This window comes from Lissotriton vulgaris, chromosome 2_2 (genome assembly GCF_964263255.1).
Source record: "Lissotriton vulgaris chromosome 2_2, aLisVul1.2, whole genome shotgun sequence".
Lineage (NCBI taxonomy): Eukaryota > Metazoa > Chordata > Amphibia > Caudata > Salamandridae > Lissotriton > Lissotriton vulgaris.
The window spans coordinates 144,305,418-144,328,639 of record NC_141688.1 but is presented as its reverse complement, the minus strand read 5'-3'; the positions used below and the strand labels follow the sequence as shown (position 1 = coordinate 144,328,639).

General features: G+C 43.5%; 2 protein-coding genes across 2 annotated transcripts in view; one reads left to right on the top strand and one right to left on the bottom strand.

Annotated features, from left to right (window-relative positions):
- Positions 1 to 9,057, bottom strand: part of KIF18A (kinesin family member 18A) — a 312,020-nt gene extending 302,963 nt beyond the window's left edge. The window contains exons 1-2 of the mRNA XM_086959474.1: positions 8,878 to 9,057; positions 2,250 to 2,609 (exon numbers count right to left, since the gene is read on the bottom strand). Of these exons, the coding sequence (XP_086815600.1) occupies positions 2,250 to 2,574 (325 nt within the window). The 5' untranslated portion in view covers positions 2,575 to 2,609; positions 8,878 to 9,057. The remainder of the gene's footprint in view (positions 1 to 2,249; positions 2,610 to 8,877) is intronic.
- Positions 8,774 to 23,222, top strand: part of METTL15 (methyltransferase 15, mitochondrial 12S rRNA N4-cytidine) — a 757,304-nt gene continuing 742,855 nt past the window's right edge. The window contains exon 1 of the mRNA XM_086959475.1: positions 8,774 to 9,000. The gene's annotated coding sequence lies outside the window, so the exon portion shown is untranslated. The remainder of the gene's footprint in view (positions 9,001 to 23,222) is intronic.

Genomic DNA, 23,222 nt, shown 5'->3' with positions numbered 1-23,222 from the left:
CTAACAAGAATCTTTGGGCTTCAGCATTTAACCCAAAATTACACTTGGTGATATTTTCCCAGATATCGATTAGTAATCAATTAAACAAAATGTCAAGTATGTAGGGAAAAGTTACGCAGCCTGTAATGTTTGCGCTTCCTGACGTTACTAGCACAAAATGCCTAGGGCCAGGGAGATTGCCTCCACATGTGAGGGGGATGGGAAATCCCTAAAGTAGGTTTACTCAATAACAGTAAAGATGCTCTAGGCTGCACCCAGTTCTCAATAATGTAACAAATACAAACCAATCCAACCCCTAAACACTTTCCTTGAATGCAGATTAAGGGTGTTTTTCTGATTTCCCATTATTTGTTCTATTTCTTCTCTCTTCTTGTGTAGCTAAAGCTGCATTTTATGGCTTTTAGCCATATACAAAATGCCAATGATGGTGTGCTGCAACTCGTTCACACCATCTCAACATCTCGTTTTTGGGGGGACACAGTCACGAATGGCACCTTAAACCCTAAGCTTCATCTGACCCAGCAGGTGACTGCTACTTTCCTCACTGGGCTGACTGCATACTTGTGACAGTGGAAAGTACACAAAGTGATGGGTCTCAATTAGTGATGTCACAGGGGGTTGATAGAATGTGGTGGTGCAGTGGTTCTGAAAGGAGGTGGGGCATTTTTCCTTTCTCTAACATAGCCCTAGATCTCATCCCCATGGCTGCCTTTTGAAAGAGTTGTTCACAGTCTATATTTTCTTTGCGTTATGTACTTAACTGCTGCAATTTAAGACATCACGAAGTCTGTTGCTAGCGTTTGGAGGCATGCATGGGTGTGCACATACCTGCAAGGAGCTTTTTTTTACTAGTTCCTATGATTCAATTAGGCAGTCTGGTATATGCCCAAACCCAATAATTTGCTTTAGCTTCACACGTTAATGAGGAGTAGAGAAGAGAAGACCCGATCTGTAGACCAGTTATGGGCCTAATGGGGACCTGCAGGAACATTTAAAATGTTATTTTACCTAATGTGCATCTTGCCCACTTATTAACCACATCGCTGCTGTGGTTATTTTCCCCCTGTGCTGGAAATTGCCATTTTGCTGGTGTCATGACGAGCTCAGCTCGTCATCAGCACAGCTCAACTATGCCTCATGACGAGCTGAGCTCGTCATGAGCATGGAAGGGGTTAAGGAGTTAGAAAATCCCAGAATAGGGACAAATGATAAATATGCCCCGGTTTCAAAGGAAAGATGGGACAGATATGGTTAATGAGTGCCTATGTTTGCACATCTCCTTGGCGTTCCAAGAGTAGAGTGGATAGATAAAGGTAAATGCATGACCAAAGAGGGTATGTGTGCAGAGAATTGCTATGGATGTGCAGTATATTAGAATGAAGACTAATGTGGTTCAGGTTATTTTACCTATTACACATCACAGGGGGATATAATAAAAATTATAAAATGGCGCAAGAGTATTCATGGTTCCGGCTGTAGATCACTTTAAAATAGTGTATGGGTTCGGGGAAGAGTGCCAAGACAGAAAAATGCATACAAGAAATCCAACTACCCGTTTGCTTGTGCTTGGCAAAAAAAAAATGACTAGACATGCCTTTGTTTATATTCCTAAGAATTCATGTTCAGGTTCTACAAATTGGAATTAAAGGTTGCTCAATATGGTGAACTAATATAGCATTATATCACGACAGTATGGCTGACAAAAAAATCAGAGATGTACACATAACATGTGTCCCCACACTAGGTTTCCAGTGTACATTTCAGATACATATAGGCTTCATTAATAACCATTTATCATTATTTATATTTTACAATATGAACTTGTGTATAGTTCATACACAATGAAAAATTATTGTAAAATGCATCTCAGTTATTGGCCCTGATACAGCACGTTTTTTCAGAAACTACAACACCGATATATCCCTGCAAGCAGACGGGTCGGTCGGGTGTAATGTTATATTTCTTTTGTAAATCAGCCATAGTGAAAAGAAGTTCCACGTGAAAACATGGTGACAAACGGCTGCGATCATAATTTTTTTATTTCTTATTATTTAAACTGTTTCTCAACCACAAACTACTGAAATGTAGCCTCGCTCACGCTTAACATTAAAACAACAAAATGCATAGAAATAACAAATATTCTCTGGAGCATTTTGAAAAGTTTTACTGAAAAATAAAAAAAAGGCAGACATCGCTGTAAACTACAGCCGAACAGCAGGTAACAATATTTTTCAAGTCTTTAAACTCACCTGTAGAGTTATAACCATTCAAAACTCCGTCAATCACTATCTTTGTTGTGTTTTCAAACACTTCCAATTGAGTTGACTTCTCATCGAACACGGCATCAAACACAAAGCTGAGATCCTTGTTTGTTTTTTTGTTGACGTCCCGATTTAAAACTTTTTTCCCGTGAAAAAAACTGACTTCCTGCACTTTTGGATCAAAAACCAAAAGGTGCTTGTCGACTACATGAACAACTCGTCGATAATTGCCTTCTTTTTCTTTCTGGTTCTCTGGACGAACCCGGACCACGACTCTGACATGACTGCAAACATCCTCATCCAAGGCATACATTCTCCAGATTTAACTGGCGTTTCTCAAATTATTTTCTGAAATTTAAGATACAAGTTTTCTATTATAAAATACATATGGATTATGTCAACTGCTCAATAATTTACCCCATATAGAAAACATGTAGTACCAAATCTGAAAGCACAATAATACCTGGAGTCTAGTTAAACATATACATACAACATAAGTGATAACGGATCAAGGTATTACTTAGGGATTTTACACGAAGGAACTTAACGCGTTCCCATGCTTGCAGTTAAACACAAAGCACACCACTGTATTGTTATTTTTATATCTGTGCAGAAATGATACAGTGACTGCATAAAGACAACTTCGCGATGGTTCGTCAATGCAATGCTCACGTTAGTGTGCATGTTTTGTCGCTTGTCTGTCAAAAAACAATGTGAACTACAACCATGTTAATAAGTCTTCTATTTGTATATACCATGAAATATGCATTACTTGACCATCACGAAGTTCAGTGTATTTGAAATAACTACACCACAAATTGTTCATCAATGCAATGCCCACATGTTGGCGTGCATGCTATGCCCTCATCTGTAAAAAAAAAAAAAAAAAAAAAAAAACGAGACGTGAACTGCAACCATGTCAATTAGTTATATATCTAACATGGCACTATTGGGAGCCCAGTATAAAAACTAGGACAAGAGGCCAGGTTTCATGTTCATTGTTATCTGTCGTCTTTTACAATTATCAAGACCCTGACCAAATAGGACTCAACGATTAGAACTAAAATTATATTTATTTATTTATTTTTAAGATTTGTAAAGCGCAGCATATGCCCTTGGGCGTCTTGGCGCTATATAGAGCGTCTATAAAAGGGTCCTGACAAAAGCCCAGGACCCAGATTGATCTAACCACGACACATCATTAGGGTGTAAAGATACTTAACTCTCACAATATATCTGTTTATAACCATGCCAAATGCCACCAAATACATGGATACAATGGAGACCTTAAAGTATTTTTATCTATACCACAATGGACTCCATTGAAATCAATATCTAAAGTGCTCTTTGGTAAATGGTTGAGCCCATCCTGGTTTATAGGGACCAGGGTGTCGCACTACAAACCATGGCACCAACAGGGTGCGTGAGGGTCCAGCAAATAATTGGTACTGGAAAAAGGCCAGATAAGTGAGGATGCAGGATAGCTTAGGTTTTATGGTACTTACCAACATGCAAATGACAAACAGTCTCACTGGTATTTTTTGACAAGGAATAGGGCAAGGAGGGGTTAAACGAGAACAGGCAATGGTGTTATCAACTCCAGATCGAGAAAAGATTACAGTTATATTAAATACCATGAATACTAGTCGTGCCAGAGTACAGTTACTACTGCAGGTTTTCCTAACCGCATTCTGAAGTGTCTCTTGACAGCATCGCAACCACAACCAATAGCCCTTAAACGAGAACTGAGAGAACAACTTGCACAATGATGTTACAGGGGTAACAGGAGAAATAAAGCTCAGCTTCTGAAAGAGAGGATGACTTTTATTTTCTATTTAGGGGGTTTTGTAAAGGGCTTGGTGACGCACAACGGCGTGTCCCCGCGCTAAGGAGCAACTCTTACTGGAACCTATAGAGGCGGCATACCTTACTGGGCAAATAGTGCAGTTTTAAGTTTGGCTCTGAAAATTGATTCAGATGGCTCTAATCTCAGTGCCATGAGACAATGCTCAGTCACTTGGCGACGCAAGAGGCAACATTTCGCTATCATACCACAAATATACTGTGATACAAAAAAGAGAAACAAAAGACGTAAGCAGAGTGGATAGGACATGGACACCATGGAGCAACCCCACATTTCGTCTCTCTAGAGAGCAACACTTTTGACCATCCCCTGCACCGCAGACCAGAATCAAAGGAAAAGGACAAAACACTTCTGTTGCGCATCATAAATTAGAATGATCTTAACGTGTATGGTGGCACAAAGGAGTTTTAGTAGGGACCAGAGTGTCTGCACATGAAACTGCCTAAATAAAAGTAATGGGTGCAAGACCAGACAGGAAAAATGACCACATTTTCTCAATCTTTCAAGTACCAAAACATTTCAATCTCAATGAAGTAACACGCAATTCGAGTTGCGTGCCAGCCCAAACTTCAAACTGTTTGTTCCTAGCTCTACTAGTAGGACTACAACCCTTTGCCACAGGGTTGCAGTTCAAAATTTTCGTAGATTGTTGTGATCTTGTTGTGTAATATGTTGGCTAGGGTGCCACATATTTCTTAGGAGGCTGTGATTTTGTTTCTAGTGGCTCTGGATCAAGCCACTATCGCCATCATGAGCTCTGTGCACTTAGGAGCACCGACGGACCTCTGTCCCCACCACATCTTCAACCTTGGGAGTAAAATGATTGGTGAAGAGCACAAGAAAGTCTTGAACACCTTTATCACCTCAGCCTATTATCCTGAGGACTAGACACATGCTGAAGTGAGGCCCTTCCTGAAGAAAACTTCAGCCAACCGCGCGGAACCAAGGAACTACCGGCTGATCTCCCAGCTCACTCTTTCCAGCAAAGGTTTTCGAGAAGTCAATCAACCAGCAACTCACCAAACACCAGGAACACAACAACTTCCTGGACCCCTTTTAATCAGGTTTCAGAGCCAACCACAGTACAGAGACAGCCTTGATAGCAGCTACTGGTGACATCAGGACCCTCCTGGAGCGAGGCTAAATAGCAGCCCTCATCCTCCTGGACCTGTCCGCTGCCTTTTACACCGTCTCGCATCATATCTTGATCAACAGACTACCACATCGGAATCCAGGGAGAGGCCCTCAAATGGATCGCTTTGTACCTTACTAGAAGAACCCAGAGAAACTGTCTTGCACTGTTAACCTCAGAAATCAAGCAGATAAACTGTGGCGTCCCCCAAGGATCGTCCCTCAGCCTCACTTTCTTCAACATGTACATGACCCCCCTGGACCCAATGCTGTCAGATTGCACCGACTGAACATCAGCTCCTAATCGGACGACACTCAGCTCATCCTCTCACTATCAGAAGACCCCTCTACCACCAAGCCAACTTCCACAGATTCATAATGAACGTTGCCAAGTGGATGAAGGGCAACTGTCTCAAACTCAACACGGACAAGACAAAAGTACTCATTTTTTGGAACAACACCTCACCATGGATCAACGCATGGTGGCCTGCTGAACTCGGCTCTTCCCCTGCCCCAACAGAGCACACCCGCAACATCTGCATAATCTTGGACGACAAGCTATCCATGAAGAAACAGGTAAAAGAAGTCTCATTTGCTCCAAAAGATGTTCAGGTCGCTCCCAGTCAACACCAGGACTGTCACGCATGCCTTTAACACCAGCTGGGCTACGGGAGCACACTCTACATAGGAATCACCATACACCTCCTAAAGAGACTACAAACAAAATAAAATTGAAACGGCAAGACTCATCCTCAACCTTCCCAGATGGACCCACATCACAACTCACCCCAAGGAACTACACTAGTTCCTGATCCAGAAGAGATGCCAGCTCAATATGCTGACCCAAGCATTCAAGGCCCTGTACAATGAGGGACTAACATACAACAACAAATGCATGACCTTCCACCAACCACCCACGACCTTGCAGACACCCCTGAATCCGCAGAGCCATAAGAGGGAGAATGCTCCTTCTCACACCGGGCAGCCAAAGCACCTGCACTTCAGGACCGCCCCAACACTCCAGCAATTCAGGAAAGGATTAAAGACCTGGCTGTTCAAATGAACAAGATCACCACTACGCAGCTAGCATCCCTAGTACCTCGAGATCCTATGTGATTTGCCGCAATTTACAAATCTTGATTATCAACACACAACCTTCTAGGAAGGTCACATCTCAAGAAGTACACAGAGGCTACTGTGCTCTTTTATCCATGAACAAACATGGCGACCACTGACTACCTTTGCTCCCTAGGAGATTAGAGGTTGGAAATAAATAGCCACTGGCCGGACACAATGCAACCACGAAACGTGAACAACAGAGACATCAGGGTAATCACTTGATGTCCCATGCGATATGGTTACAAAGACAAAGTCTACCAAAAGGCAGCAAGAGGGGTGGCAAGATCAACTTACCCCTTCCATGCTGGTGACGAACCCCAGCCGTCATGCACTACGGTGCTCGTGTGCTGATGACGGCTGGGGTTCGTCATGACCCGCCCCTGTTCGTTTGTTTACCGCACGGGGGCGGAATCGGGCCAGCAGGGAAGGGGTTAAAGACTCCAATGTCTGCAAAATGGGGTTCAACTGTTTTGACAGTCACTAAGATGACGGGGGCTTTATTTTCTAAAAGGGAGAGATGTTTTCTTTTCAAGGAGGGAGGTCTGGCAGATTTACGTATGTCAGTTCTGAAAACTAAGACAATGCAGCAGAGAATCTGGATACTACTTCCTGCGCTCAAGGCTGGACAGTAAGTTGGGGGAGAACAGGCATTCTTGCAATGGGCAGAAACAAGTGAGGATGACCAGAGACAAACTCTGGTCAGGTTATGTCCAGTACCATGGTACTTAGACCGGGAGAATAATTAATAGTTCTAAGAATCTGGCAGTCTATGTGTTTACTTATCTGTCACATACCGTAGAAAACAAAAACGTACTACACTGTACAATAGCATAATAAATACACTGAACAGACATGGGCTTCACATTGGAGAGTAATATGCTTTGAACGATAGACAAACTAGTACATTTAAGATTTTAAGAAACCCAAGTAAGTATGTACCCCACCAGGGACTTCTTGGCATCAGGCAGCCCGACAAGCAGTGCCAAGCTAGTAGCATTACAAGGAGCTGTTTTGTGGAGTGAATCTGTTTGTGCATTGGTACTGAACTGAAGTAATTACGGGTCGGTGCCTGCTTCATGACTCAAACTTCGGTCTGGCGCAGATAGGATATACTTGTAAATTATGCTAAGAATCCCACTGGTGCATCAGCCTTCTGCATCTCGCACAGTTCCCGATTTGCAGGAGGATAAGGTTTTGGGGTACAAGTTGGTTGCTATTTTTACCTTGCATGTAGAGGTGAGATTATTTCTAGTTTGGAGAAGTTACTTATTTAAGCATGAGCACACAAGACTAAAGAATTGAAACGCTGTTTGATAAAAAAAAAAAACTGATAAGTGGTAGAAGGCGCTTCATTGACAATTATACAAAGAGGGCTAAAATTATGTTATGCTCATAGTGTTACTTCAGGTGTTCGTATTAAACTATTTACATGTATCACCATTATTTGCCGTCTGTTTTGCGTTCGAAGCTTGTCCCAGCACGAAATAACTCGCCCTAACAGACGTGAATTCAATGGGGCACATTTACAAGCCCCTTACGCTGCACGGCAGCGCATTTTCTGCCCCATATTTACAAGCACAAGAAAGTCCTTGTAAACAAGGCTCCTTTACATGCAGCACTTTGCATGAAAGGGGCGTTCCATGGGGGTTGCTGTGGGTGTTCCCACGCAACACCCATGGCACCAGACACATTTCCAGATTAACAAGAAGTTGTACATATGGAAATGCGTCCCCAGGGAGGCGTAGGGAGAAATTCATTAATTTCTCCTTGCTTTTTTTCCCCTCTTTCTATGCATGCTATGAAGGACCTCTAATGATTGTTTATGTATAGGAAGGTGTCCCTTCCTGAGTATTAACACTTCTTTAAATCAATGACGTTTTGCAAGTTCTACGTGTGCTAATGCAGCACACATAGAAGTTGTAACCGCCATTTCAGATTGTTTATGTGCAGGGCGGGAACCCTTCTTGCACATAAACTTATCATCCGTGAGGCAGGCATCTTTGCGATGCAAGGGTGCATGGAATCAGTTTGTGCGCCAGTGCAGGGGGAAGCACAGAGATGCGACATATTGTTGAATATATGTCGCACCTTTGTGCATCAAAACTAACGCACCGCGGTACAGCAAAATCACTTGCGGCACGCGCTGCATTAGTTAATTGTAAATCTGCCCCAATACTTCTATTTACTGCGGCTACTGCGTCAGTTCCTATCCTATGCTCGTGGAGCCCGGGAAGGAAAACACTTCCGCCAGAGATGGTATGTTAAGTTAACTCGGCCCATCCCACTACCTATCATTTGCAGCGACTAATAGATGCACTGATCGAAGCTGCAAACTGATAGGCGCTGCGGCCTCTGGATACTACTGCTCTTTAAGGGAGGGCGTAGCAGACGTAATAGTGACGCGGTACAGGCGGAGTGGCTATCGGCGACCCGTAACGCCATAGAACAGAGCTGGAGTTTAGTAGCTAAGAATAAAGCCGCCTTGGAGTGAATTCTACTCACCAGCTCCGACCCTGTTCTCGCTGTAAGCCCTCCAGGTGCTGACTCACTGACATGGAAGAATAAAAATATTTGGTGACGAGTCAACGAGCCCACCAACGGACAAGAAGGCAAAACGAGCAGCAGGTAAAAACGAAACATCAGCCCTGTCTAGGACATCACGCCAATGAACAACTGGAAACCGTTTCTCCCGCCAATCCCTTTCTACGGTATAGTCGTTTAGGCAATACAACCAATGAACGATTAAGAGTAACACCAACAGCCAATCCAATTCTTTGGCCAATCCAAGCGCACTACGGTTTTCCGCCACTAAGGGTGTAAGATCGCAACTACCTGATTGGTTACAAGCACCCGGGTGTTTCAAATTGTAGTCGTGGTGGGTGGCGCCGCACTGGCAGAAGATGCTGCAGCGTGCAGCGAGAGAGACGTCCGTTAAACGACTGATGACTGGAAATGGGGTGTAGTCATAATGTGCTATTGTGTAGTTTTGGGCAGCGGGTCATCCCAAGTCAAATGGCAAAATTCACTTCCTTTTTTGAAACTGTACAGTTAGTATTGCGCTGAAACTAATATTCTCACACAATTTGCCGTTAATCTGGAACCTGTCGAATACGTTGGTAATCATTATCTCATCACGCACTGTCTTATTCAAACGGATTCATTTCCACTTTAAAATACACCTCCCTATGATTCTTATTGCTAAGACATGTTTCTTTTATTCCTTGCCTTTTTTTGCAAGTGGTGCATCTGTGCAGTATCTAATTTAGAGTGCCCAGGAAAGATTCTGGGAAAGAAAAAAAAATCATGACTTTCAACAAACATAGTAGGGCTTTTAACCCTGTCCTTTCCTCCCCACCACCCCAATTCCCTACCCCACTGAGGGGAGGGGGGAGGATATTTTCTAAACGCATGCAAAAAAGTACCAGCTTTCAATGTCCTAGAGATTGTGGGGGGACGAAGGGGAGGATTTGCTTGGTTTGCTTTTGTAAACCCTATTAGAATTTACTGCGGTGCCTAGTCGTCTGAAGCCAGCACCTATTTTCTGCCAGAAAGCTTCGTTAAAGAGAACTAAATGTCCAGGCTGGACTGCCAGAGTGGAGTTGCGGGGAGAAGGTGCTGGAGGGGAGGGGCGGTAGTGTTGGGAGGAACAGGGATTATTAACAACTGCTGGGCCACACTACTGGCCTTTTATAAGAACTGGCCCTCACTGTCTGCTCTCTTATTCTCATGGCACTGCCTTGTGAATGACAGTAAAACCGACCGGTGACCTTTCAGGCCTTGTCTTGCTGTGATACACACACAGAGAAAGACAATAGGTTGTGGGTTATACTGACACATGCCAAAAAACAGCTGTGCACTTCAACGAGCCATGAAGCTTGCTTGCAAATCAAACAGTGGCATATAACACACCCCGCTTTGCTATTCACGATGCAGAATAGTAGTAGGAGGGGCAGAGGAGTCTGTGAAAAATTGAGAGTAGTTACATGGGAATGTAGTACGGTGAGACCAAATGTGCATGCAGCACTTTTTACCCACTCATCGAATGTCTCTGTATTGCAGGGCTGAGTAGAAGGGGCTGGTGCTAGGATGTAGTCTGGCGGCATCTGTCACAGGCCTAAGAGAAAGGTAATGGTGAGTTGAGCATGCACAGAAGTGGTTCCACCCCCTCCTTTCCAGTTCTTGCCCATCACATACTCAGGCCCTGAACAAAGATTTGAGCAGGGAATTGCCACTGTAAGCTGAGGAATGTTTATTGGTTGTCACATCACAGTACAGCTTACAGGATGGCTAACACTGCGCTCACCAATGACGTAAACACCTTTTATAATGTGCGCTGGCGACATTCTCTTGCTAAGTTACACTAAGGTGGGACTGCAGAGACTAATTAGTGAAACTGCCCAGTACGCCTCGAATCATGGGTTAAAAGTTAATTTAAATAAAACAAAAACCATGCTGGTGACACAGGGTATAGTAAAACGACCAACATTTTATTCAGAAGGGGTAAGGTTAGAGTCAGTCGAAAAGTACAAATATCTGGGAGTTACATTTGATGCAAGTGGCTCATTTAAGACCCACTGTATTGCGTTGCAAAGAAGGAACATCGCTTTAACTGTAGCGTTCACCTCACTCTGGAACACGCTCAGAGGCTTATCCCTTAAACCTCTATTACAAATTATGGCAGCTAAATACGCCCCATCTCTGACGTATGGCGTAGAAATCCTGAAAGGGAAGCCGATAATTTAATAGACAGGCTCATGGTAGGGACCTTTCGTTGCTTATTTAATCTCCCAAAACAGCCCTCGTCTGCACAAATTTGACTAGAGGTTGGCCTTAGGAGACAACATTTATACAGTCTCTCTCCATTTTAGACATTTTGTTACAAACTAAAAAAAGATAGCAACTCCACTTTGATGACAACTGTATGGCAGGCTATAAGTGAACCCAGAAATACTATAGCGTATTAATTTTTAAATCTTGGTGTGACCACTTTTAGCTCAGAACAATTATGGGTTCTGCCTCTCTCCCATGTCGCTTTTAATAGTGATTAACAGGACCAGCAAAAAAATGTCATCCCTGTTGGACAGAGGAGCCCTAGCGAAAAGATACCATGCTTGGATTGTAATTGCATCATACGACCAATTAAAACCCCAGAATTATTTGGGGGGTGTGAATGGTCTAAAAGCAAAGCTAAAGCTTATGAGACTCCGGTTAGGCAATTTCCAATTCTGCAGCAATTTGCCAGTCTGAAAAAGTCTGGGCAATTCAATGTCATGCCCTCTCTGTAACTTCCACAGAGAAGAAGCTAGTCACATAGTTTGTAATTGTCCAGCATTAATGGTAGGACGCAGAAGCCTGCTAAGAGAGGTGTTTAACCATCATGTCATTCGCACATATCGTCGAGCAGTAATAGTCCACTTGTTGGGAGAAGATTTACCATTTACTGGTAAATTTGAAAAGTTTATTGAGGTGGCAGAGGGTAAACTAGCCAAATGCGGCTAATAAAGATTTTCGAATATTTTTTTTTTTATTTCAATGCTATTTCGCTAAGTTTATAGTGAGGGTAATGATGCATTCCGATAGTAAGGGTTCCCTGTCATATAATTGCTCAAGTGGATTGCTTTATGTGGAGGAAAAAAACCTCTGGGCTTTAGCGTTATTTAAAGTTTTTATTTTTAAGAATTGTGATATTTTTAAAATTTGCACATAGCACTTTTAAATCGTTAAGAAAGGACGTGGGTAAATCAGATATAGGCCTGGTAATAATCGCCGCATTTTTGTTTGTACATACTAATTATGCAGGTCTAATCCATGTTTATTATTTAATACTTGGCTAAAAGAGGATTCCATTAAGGCGCGTTGCACTTTGTTGATTGCTATGCACTAATTGAATAGTGGAATAACTTACAACTGTGCAAATAGGAAACTCAAGGCGCTATGGTCTAATTAATTGTATTAATACCTTTTAAAATGTTACAAATACTGATTGGGATAGTTAAAACCAGTTTCTACCTTGTAACTATGAATATATATGAAGGTTTTAACAGTATTTTAAGATTGTTCTCTTAAAATGATTTTTTATTTATGATGTGTTGTATGGTAATAAAATAGAGCGTCAAATTGTAAGTTTTAATTAACTGAACAATGAAGAGTTCCGGCTGGCACAATGTTCACCCATAAATAGATTAAGTGCATAATGCTGTCTGGGTGTGTGCAGGCACATTGGGGAGAACAAGGAAAAAGCTAGCGTATGAACTGATAAGGGGTAAAAACTGCATTAGGTGCTTTTCCCAATTCCTGTATACCGGCCAGCACTTTAAACTTCTAGTTATGCCGGTAAAGATACAGGTAGGTGGCAACCCTATACAATGTGTGACAGAAAGGAGATAACCAAGACTTCTAGCCATTTCATTTGAGGTTTTCGCACACTACTGCTAGGTGAATCCTGCTTTATGAAAACAACTTGGAAGAGTGTTGAGTAGGGTACTGTGTCAGGTAGCTGCAGGTGAAACCAATATATTGCTGTAGTTGAAAGCCATCTAGAAATAGAGTGTAGAACTCATGAGGTTTACAACCACCGAAGTATCACTCTTTAAAACTTGGGAAACAAAAGAATCAACATGAATGCTAGCGGTTTAGAAATGACCCCACAACTTCATTATGATTTTTTGCCACTAAATATCAGTGAAACTGTCAATTGATCTTTGTTATCAATGTATTTAAGTCTTCGTTCCAGTGCAGAGTTTGCTGAACATACATCACCAGCAGACTCCTGTAGATGTTGCTTCAATATGAAGCTTAGAGTTGCTCTCTCGGTTGCAAGCGTGAACACGTTTTTACAAATGCATCATGGTTCCCTCTGCGAAACCAGGACCTTGGGGCTGTGAGGTGTTTTTGCCGAATATGAATTTACTTTAAAAAAACAAAGACAAGAGGCGTTTTGCTGAACAGGAACAGTTGGTTTAACCAAACAGTATGTCCGGGAGCACAGTTACAGGTTTGTAACGTGAAAACGGTTTCAAAGTTCAATTAAGGGCCTGCAGGATCTCTTTGGGGGAGCAACAGTCAATGCCTGATTAGTGCCCTCCAGCACAAACAAAAATAATAAACTAGAAGCCCCAAACAGCCCAGTCAACATTTTTTTCAATAAAGAGCTCCATTTTGCCAGCATTAATTGATTCTGAAACCCCCATGATGCACACATTAATGCAAACTGAGTGTGCCTCCAAATTTTCATTTTTGAGGTGTGCAATCCACTGTTTTCTCCAGCATTGTATTGTCTTAGTCTGTATATTCATATTGTCCTCCAGTTCCGACATATGTTTCTCTGAACCATCAGCGTAGCAAATTTATCCAGACGATCTTGCAAGCGATCTGATCTGGAGGTAAGGATGCTAATGTGGTTTATTTTCTTGCAAATGATGTCTCTCCTAAAAGGAGTGATCACATTGGTGTCCTTAGAATCCTCCTCAATTGCTTCACATCCAAAGGTACCCTCACTCTATCTTTCGAGGCCACCTTGCTGAGTCTTTTGTCTAATTTCTTTATTGATCTGAAAGATAAAAGTAACCAAAATGTTGTATGTATCACAGTGATTGAACCATACATCATGAATTTATATAGGATGTCAAGTATTAAAACATCAAGCCCCTGAGGGTGAGGGGGATTGGGCGCCACCATGAAGGTAAAGAGTGCCCTGCTTGGTCATAACAACATTCAACAGCCTTATACCGGCGTCACAAGGGGCAGTATGCAGATACATTTATTTATGTACGTTGATACTCATAACGGTCAGTCGCTGTGAAGACCGTTGAAAAGGTACTGTAAATGCACAAGAAATACCCACAGAAAAACATGAACAGGAAGCAACCCATTCTGATGTGGATGACTTACTATCCATGGGACTGTAGCAAGTAATCAATGAATAACTATTATCATTATCTCCCAAGAAGAGGGGTAGAACATTCTAGAGACGCCTATTTGAAGGTCCTGGGAAGTGCAAAGTTGTCTGCCTCTTGTACATGTATGGGGAAAGTGTAGTGACGGTGGAGGACTTTATAAACCCGTTCTAGTGAGTTCTCATGTCGACGAACCTACCCCAGATCTCAAATTGTGGCTGTCTATCATAAGTCTTTTGAAAGTAATATGGCGGTCGAGAAGACTACACAGGGCATGGGACAATTATATATATTGTAAGTGTTGTGAGGGCAGCAGTCCGTATTCCTGCTGTAGTTTGGGGAGCTGTTTTCAGGCAGCCGTCTGTAAGCAAATCATCAAGATGGAGGATTGGAGACATCCTTCATAGGGTCCAGCTGATCTTGCCATTGTCTATAACAGTTGCATCTTTATGCCAAATAGGTGTTGTATTTTGGAAACATTCTGAGATGTTTAGTATTGTGTGCGCCTTCTTCTATACATAGTGAGAGGCTAAGATCATGTGATTCGAGAGTGCTAAGGCTTGAAGCAGTTTGTATAATAAGCAGTCGGATCCCTCATGACTAGTAAGTCATGGTTTTCCATTGTTACCCAGTTCAGGGTTTCTCAATGAGTCTTAATTGTTTAAATCAGTTGTGATAACCATCGGGCCAACCAGTGACTTTCCACGTGGAGCATATGTAGCACCCCTTTAGGAGTGGTAGAGCGTGTTTTAGAGCTCTGTAACCTTGGTTTCCTTGCGCCCCCTATAAATCTGGAAGCCAATTTATAGATCTCTTTTAGCAGTGTGCGAGAGATCATCAGTGGGAGCATTTTAAAACCTGTAATTGAACAGGGAACTATATTCAGTTTAATTACCTTCACGTTTCACCAATAATGAAAGGTTTGAAGTGGTTCATTTCTGTAAATCCGCCTTCATCTTGTATATATCCCCCAATGACGGGAATGCAAAGGTATTTCAGGTTTTCAGTTTTTCAGCAAAAGGGTAGGGAGCCTATCGAAGCTTGCATTGTGCAAGCAGTGAATGGCATTGCTTCACATTTTGACCATTTGTTTTATAGCCTCAAGAATAGATTAATCAAGACCATCGGAACAATTCCCTGCTGGAGAGGGCAATCCAAAGTGAGCAAGATGTTGTCTGTGTTTTTTAAAACACCTTGAGTTCACCTACCCAAGTCAATACCCCCTTGATACTGGGGCCTGAAGTATAGCGATGGCCCTAGCTTCCAAGGCTAATATGAAGAGCAGTGGTGAAAGAGGCAGCCTTGTCTTATAGAGAGGTGAACTAGAAAGTAAGGGGAGGTAAGTTCTCCGCGAGTAACCGATGCAGTGCGAGCGCAGTACATCTTTTTGACAAAAATGAAGAAATTGGTACCTGTACCCATCTTTTGCAGAGTTCTGAACATATATCCCCATTCCACTTTGTTGAAGGCCATTTTGGCATCGCGTGAGAGAAGGACCCTTTGTCAAGGTATTGCACTTGCCCGAGTACATGAGAGAGTACGGAGTTGATTAGTAGACGAGCAATCGGGTACTAATCCTATCTGAGCAGAGTGAACTAATCTGGGACTACCTTTTTAAGGCAATTAGCCAGGTCCTTTGCCATGATCTTAATAGCAGTGTTAATGAGTGCAATTGGCATATAATTACAACAATTCAGGGTGTTCCTTCCTGGTTGTGAATCAGAGATGTCTTAGCTCTAATAAATTCGTCCCTAGGTAACCTTTCTCGAGTTTATCACAATTAAATAAGACGCTAGCACAATCATCTGCTGTTTAGTCCATCAACTATGTTAACATAAGTACCCCATGTATGTGTTTGTTAAAGTTCGAAAACTGATGACCTAAACAACCTTAGTTATTAAACCAACTTGTGATAATGCTCCAAGGTGGGTGGCTATACTTGTGCTGGTCTTCTAAACTAAACTGGTCTTCTACGTGGGGGGGATGTAGAAGGTTTAGTTTAAGGTTGTAACTGGCTCTTCAGAGGAACTCAAACTTATTAAATAGCATGTCATCAAAATAATAGAAACTAGTGATACTATGCCCACTACTGCTCTGAGCTGGTTTTGTGAAAGGGTCAACGTGATTTCTCGTCAATCAGAAAGGGAAAAATGGGAAACTAAAAAAAAACTAGACTATTGGTGTCTTCTTATCTTCTGTAAAGTGTTGAAATGTCCACGATGAATATCAACTCCAGCTACTTTAAAGTAAATCCCTATCCCTACGTCAGTCTTCTTCTAAAGTGACATACCTCCTCTGCTACAGCAGACTTGACCCTAAAGGTCATCACAAAGTTCAGTTCAAAAGGTTCAGTCATACAGAAGGTTCAGTCATACAGAAATGTCTGTTGACTTTAGTTCAATCAACATCGAGTCAAAATGTGGCAGCTTTGATCATGGAGTTTTCTCAAAACCAGGCTGTCTGTTGTCAGTCTCATGTATTCAACAAGTCAACTTCACTCTGAGCAAAGTATGTCCATTCAGGAGCAGAGTACCTTTGACTAGGCACCCATGTTCTCGGTCACTGTTACTTTTCTCATTTGTCTGTCTCTTTGTTAATGACATCTGCAATTTGTTCTTCAGGCACAGAAATGCTCTGTTTCTCTTTGGCCACATTTAGTTTTTTGGCCTGCCCCCTTCTGATCATACTGCTTGTACCTTATACATGCTAGGAGTCTGCTCTTATAGCTTCTTCACTGTGGGCCATTGTGGCTGCTGGAGGCTCATTCACCGTTGCCCCCTGCACTTACCTCGGGTTGACTTTGAGACACTTGAGTGTATTCTCCTTCTTCCTTTGAACTCTCAGGTTGCGCTGAGTTCAGTTTTTTGCATCTCAGTATGTCTCCAACTTTTCTCCGCCTCAGAGTGTTTGACGCATGAATTCAGTTTGGAAGTCGTCCATGTTTATCATCAGTGTTCATGACCAGTATTACTTGATAGGGGCTACACCATCTGTGATCTAGGCACGACTATCGTACATGCTTCTTCACCAAAACCGCGGTGCCAGTACTGAGATCATGGCACTTATCTTGCCTTGGGAGGAGAGTCGCCAATTCAACCTGCTGAAAGACCGAACACACCACATCGGCCTGCCTTTGCCGCAGTCAAGAAGCCTGTCATCTGAAATATTTACAATTACGGTCACATGCACAGCAGGAAGTTTCATGGCGCCGCGTATGATATCATATTAATCTTCCGGTCTTTGGCCAGAAGAGCACTGGGGCGGATGTACACGTTGAACAACGTGGGGCTTCGAGCAGAGCCTTGGGGGACACCGCAATTGAGGGGGTGAGTGCCGAACAAATATGGAGGGGCGTGGATCTGAAAGTAGCGATCAGATAGAAAAGACGCAAACCAGGCCAAGGCCCCACCACTGACCCCGAACTCCCCGAGTCGATGGAGCAAAATCTCATGGGCGACCGTGTCAAAGGCCGCACTCATATCGAGCAGCATCAATGCTGAGGTGTTGCCCATGTCCTGCGATGCCCTCAGTTGCTCTGTGACTGCCAGCAGGGCGGATTCCTTACTATGCTTAGGCTGGAATCCGTTTTGTGACCTCCAGGATCTCAGTAACTTCCAGATACTTGGGTCATATATGACGATGTGGTCGTGAGGGTGTCGCGGGCCGGAAAATCAGGCAAGGAGGCCGAATGTAGTGGGCTATAGTTGGGTTTTATTGTTACAAGAGTCAACAGAAAGGATGAAATAGGTAGTCCAGCTGGGTCGGGTAGTTCCTCCGGGTCGGCTATCCTCCGCTTGAAGGGTCCAGGGCTGGGCTCCGTCTCCGTTGCTGGGGAGGCACCTCGGAGGGCAACAAGAGAAAGAAGGGACCGTTAGTTCGAACAGGGACTCAAGACGTATGCTGCCACCGACACCGGGACGTGCGTGGGATGAAAAGGAACAAATAGTGAGGGAGGGAGATACGGTGAAGAGGAATGTACTAAAGGTTAAAGAACTAGATAATAGAAAGGGTGACAGGGTGAGGGTGACGGGAAGAGGGGCGTCTTAAGGTGAGAGTGCTTTACGATATTCACAGTGTTTATAACGTGCGAAAAGTGCCTAAAGGTAAGAGATCTATACAGTATATACACTGAGCACCTAGCGTGCTCACGGGGAGGTTTACGCTACTCACGCTGTCCGCCGTAGCTCTCCAGTGAGCCACGGCCGCTCTTCAGCCACCTCCTCAAGAGCTCCACCAGTCCTCCGACCACTCGTCTTCTTCGGCTTGTTCTTCTTCTCACTCTCCAACACCAGTCCGAGTATCCTGCCACAATGCTCCGACGGCGTCCTCAATGTTGCTTCCGCTTTTCACTTGTTCTGTCGCTGCCTCCGGGGTGGGACTTCCGGGGTCAGGGTGAAGTACTTCCGGTGGCTGAGAGTCAGTGATTGGCTCCTGGAATAGAGAGAGGGGCGGGGCACTGTGGGTCATGGTTTTCGCTCTGGCAATGTTACGGACCCGAGGAGTTTGTCTGAAAGGGCTTGAGCTTGGGGCTCCCGACAGTGGTAAGGTTTCAGGGGGGCACAGTCCGGGCGGGGGTGACAAAGGGACCGGATCACAGACAGATATTCCCTATTGACACTTTCATTGCTCCTTTCTCAATGTGATGTCCTAGATGCAGTGCTTCTTTCTGACGGTACTACAGTTTGGCAGGGGACAGCTCATGTCCATTTTCAGTTAAGTCATTCAGCAGGGCTTAGGTGTCATGCCTTCATGCCTCTTGCATTGTCGATGCCACCAATAGGTCGCTTGTATCGGGTCTCAGTTACACAAAGCTTGAGGATCTCTAGATTTAAAAAAAGATTTTATTGAAGATTGAGGGGCTCTCTAAATAAAATTGATGAACTATGCACCATGCTATAATTTTATTTTGGAACCAGAACTCAAAGAGGGACTGGCTAGCTTTATCCAAAGGAATAGAAAAGAAAGCTTGGCTCAGGCCTATAACAGTAAACCACTCAGCATCACTGTGAATCTGGAACCCAGCCATCGCGTCACACCAGCTTCCCTTCCTCTGTGTAGCTGAGGATGTGGTACCCACAAACCACATGGGTTGGACAGCCAAAAGGCGGGCCAGTCCACCACATTCCCAGGCAGCCTCCAGACCCTTATAGTCTGCCCTCTTGCCATCATGAGCAACCAGTGGGTGGCAGGATATGCCATCACCTCCAAATTATCCGGAGGAGATACTCTGTTCCCTTAGTGTTTACCCCTCTTTCCAATCCAACTGTTTGCAACAGACTGAGGGAGTACCATCCCTCCTTGCTCCGCCAGGAAGTGATGGCTCTCTTAGCCAAGGGAGCCATAGAAAGGGTGCCGATGCCAGAAGTAGGTCGTGGTTGCTGTTCCCACTACTTTCTGGTGCATAACAAGGGCGCACGCCATCGTCCTATCCAAGACCTGCATCTTCTCAATTTCTTCCTCAAAAAGAAGTTAAAAATGCTCATGCTTGCTCAAGTCCTGTTGGCCCTGGACCATGGAGACTTGGTAGTAGTGGACTTGAATAATCACCTTAATTCAATTTGATAAACAAACCATAAAAGCATATAAATAAGTCATTAAAAATGATTCACAGAAATACAGTTCTGCTAAAATATAACATCATCTTTGGAACGTCCTTAACCTACTATGCATATCCTCATTGATGTACTCAGTCCCCCCTTGTAATTCGTAGTTTTAAAGCGGCCTTTAAAAAGTTTGTCACACAATAAAGGGTAAGAGATCAGTTGACATTTTTAAAAACAGCAAAGCTACCCGAGCCTGCCTGTATCTAGCTCATCTTAAAAGCTCTTTCAGAAACAGTTTCCTGGGTTAGGCATAGTACAGGCATAATAAAACGAGGTGAAGTGTATCCTGCGGAGACTTCATGTCGCAGCCGCAGGGCCCTAGAGTTTATAATAAAACCTGCCGGTACTGCCAATAAGTGGTGGATATAATTTAGTCTAAAACGGGTTACCAAAAAACGATCATGGGCTTTAGTCATAAATGTTAAATAAGGTTCTATACCCTGTGACATTTTAACAAAAATATAATCTCTAATTGAGTGTTTCCCCAGTTCAACAGTTTTGCGCTGCGCCATCTCAAAACATTGGGAACAGTGTTTTAATATCGCTTATATCTTTTAACTTTATTGTCTCCGGTTTGTCAAATAAGTCTACGCGCCCTAGGTTGACAAAAGAGTCCCTGACGTATTTCAGCCATGGGATTAGCCGCGCATGTTCCAGGGCGAGACAATCCCTTACTACTAACCTTGTCAGGCCCACCTTTTCGTTGGTCCAGATCTTCAACCAACCTACTAAAGGCTACACTCCTATTTTGTCTGCGATATAACTAACACCCAGCTCCTCATGTATATAATGTGCTGATATTCTCTGTGGGACTTTCAGCATCCGCCTTAGATATTTGTTCTCGACCCTTTGCAGTGTAGTGGGTTTAAAAAATCCCCACATCTCACTGCCGTACAGGACTTTGGCACAGCAAACTGCTTTATACAATTTTAAAATCACACCCGGAGTCCAGTACCCCAGTCTCTGGGCATAATTTGCAATTGAGCTCGTGGATCTATTCAAAGTCCTATACTTATCCTCTATAAGATGTTTAAAATTCAGGTGGTTGTCAAAAAATGCACCCAAAGAGGCGAAAGCTGGGACCTTACCCAGGGTGTATGAGCCTATCGAGTAATTATATGCTTTGCTGAGCTTCTTTCCCATGTCCATAACACATGATTTTGCAAGATTGAAGGACATGTCCAGGTGTTCCATGAATTTTACAAAGCTGTCTATTATGTGCTGTGTGGGGTGTGGGCCAGGAGCACTGCGTCGTCTGCGTACACCAGCACCGGGACTGTTCTACCCCCTATTCTAGGTATATCCGCCTCAATGTTCCGCAGGGTAGCATCAAGCCCATTAATGTAGATGGTAAACAAGAATGGAGCTAAGATACATCCTTGTCTCACCCCACTAGAACAATTAAAAAGCCCTGTTACTTCCCCCTCCTTTGTGTATCTTGCAGCTGCTGTCGTGTTGGAATGCAATGAGTGTAGGATATTTATTATAGCTATATCTACCCCAAGGTCCGTCATTAGAGCCCACAACTTGCTGCAATTCACGCGATCAAAAGCCGCGATGTTGTCCATAAAGGCTAGGTATAATGCCCCGTCCTTTACTATAGTATATTTAGCAGTAATAAGATACAGGTTAAGACACTGATCTACGGTGGATTTTCCCGGGCGAAACCCATATTGCACATCCGTGATAATTTGTCTCCTCTGCCCAATCCATCAACCTATTTAAAAGGACCCAGCCCAGGACCTTGGCTGCAACATCTATCAGCGATATTGGCCGATAACACTGTGGGCTATCCCTATTCCGCTTCTTGAAAATCGGGACGATAATAGCAGAGGACCAAGAATCTGGGATATTTGTGTTTACTGCTGCGTTCAATACCCTTGTTAAGAGCGGGCCCAGACCTCCATATTGGACCTAAAAAGGTCCGGTGGGATCCCATCTGGCCCTGTAGCCTTATTCCTTGTAAGACCCTCTATTCCTGATGTTACTTCTTCCAACGTGAAGAAAACAGGAGTGCAACCTAGTGGTATATTTGGGGATTGCTGATGATTCTGGATGGCAAGGTGGTTACACAGTCCCTGAAAGTGCTCTCGTCATTGATCTGGGAGAATGTTATTGCTCATTCCCGGCTTGTTTGCATCTGAGAAACAGGGATTATTGATTACATTCCTGAAGCGTGCAGAGGTCTTAGATTCTGCTGCTTCTGAGAGTTCTTCCCAAGTAGCACGTTGTAATTCCCTCTTTCTTCCTTTGACCGCAATATTGTAGCTTGCCTGACAAGCAGCCTCCAGGGCCCTGTTTCTGGGTTTCTGTTTAAGTGCTCCTTTAAGTTTTCTCAGGACCCCTGAACATTGACTGTCAAACCACCTTGGAGCGTTCCCCCTGGCCCCTTTAACAGTGCCTTTAGAAAGTTTGCTAATAGATGCGTAATGTTCTTGAAGGCCTCTTATTTCCTTGCTGTCCACCCCTAGATCTAGGCACTTCAATATATCGTGCTGCCCTTTGTCAAATAGAGAGGCATTAAAAAAGCCAGTGTCGACCTAAGCCCATCTAAGCCTTCTACCGTGGTCCGTGGGAACAACTTCCATGAACCACGCCTGTTTATCCAATATTCGTAGCTGTGACTGTGCCCGAGCACTAGGGTAAGTGGGTTATGATCACTGTAGACACTATGTTCGATATCAAATCTCAATATATCCATCCTTAATAGGGGCGTAACAAAAATAAAATCAAGGAAAGAATGACAACCTCTCCCTTTATATGTAGGGGGGATCAGGCTATTTTGTTTGTTAAGAGACATATCCATTGTGTGAGCTAAGCAAAATGAGTGTAGTATGTCAGAGTCCTCTTCCCACCTGGGTGTGCTCCATATGAGGGCCTTTCCTTAGTGGGCAAGATAGCCAATCCTCCCGTGCCACCCTCAGTTGAGGACAGAGATGCCAATTAAAATCCCCAGCTAATAACAGATGAGACTGAGCCATCCCCTTCCCTCGTGTCTTGTCTAGCCATGTGTTTAATTCATGAAGATTGCCCCTCCCTTCGGGTTTGATGTTGCGTTGTAAAAGTTTATTAGAATTAGTCTGACGGAGTTATTAGTGAATTTTAAAGCTTGAACGACCTTTGAGTCCCAGGCCAGATAATTCCATTTGCCTTGTAGTCTCAGATCTACAAATATAATCAAGACCTCCCTTGGCTCTTCCAGACACTAATCTAACTGCCAGGCAAAAGAAGTATTTATAACCTTCAATAAAAAAGTTCTTGCGTATCTCTCATGGCTCCTGTAGACCTATTATATGGAACTCCCTCACAAAGGTGAGCTACTGCTCATCACCAAATTTGCTTGATAACC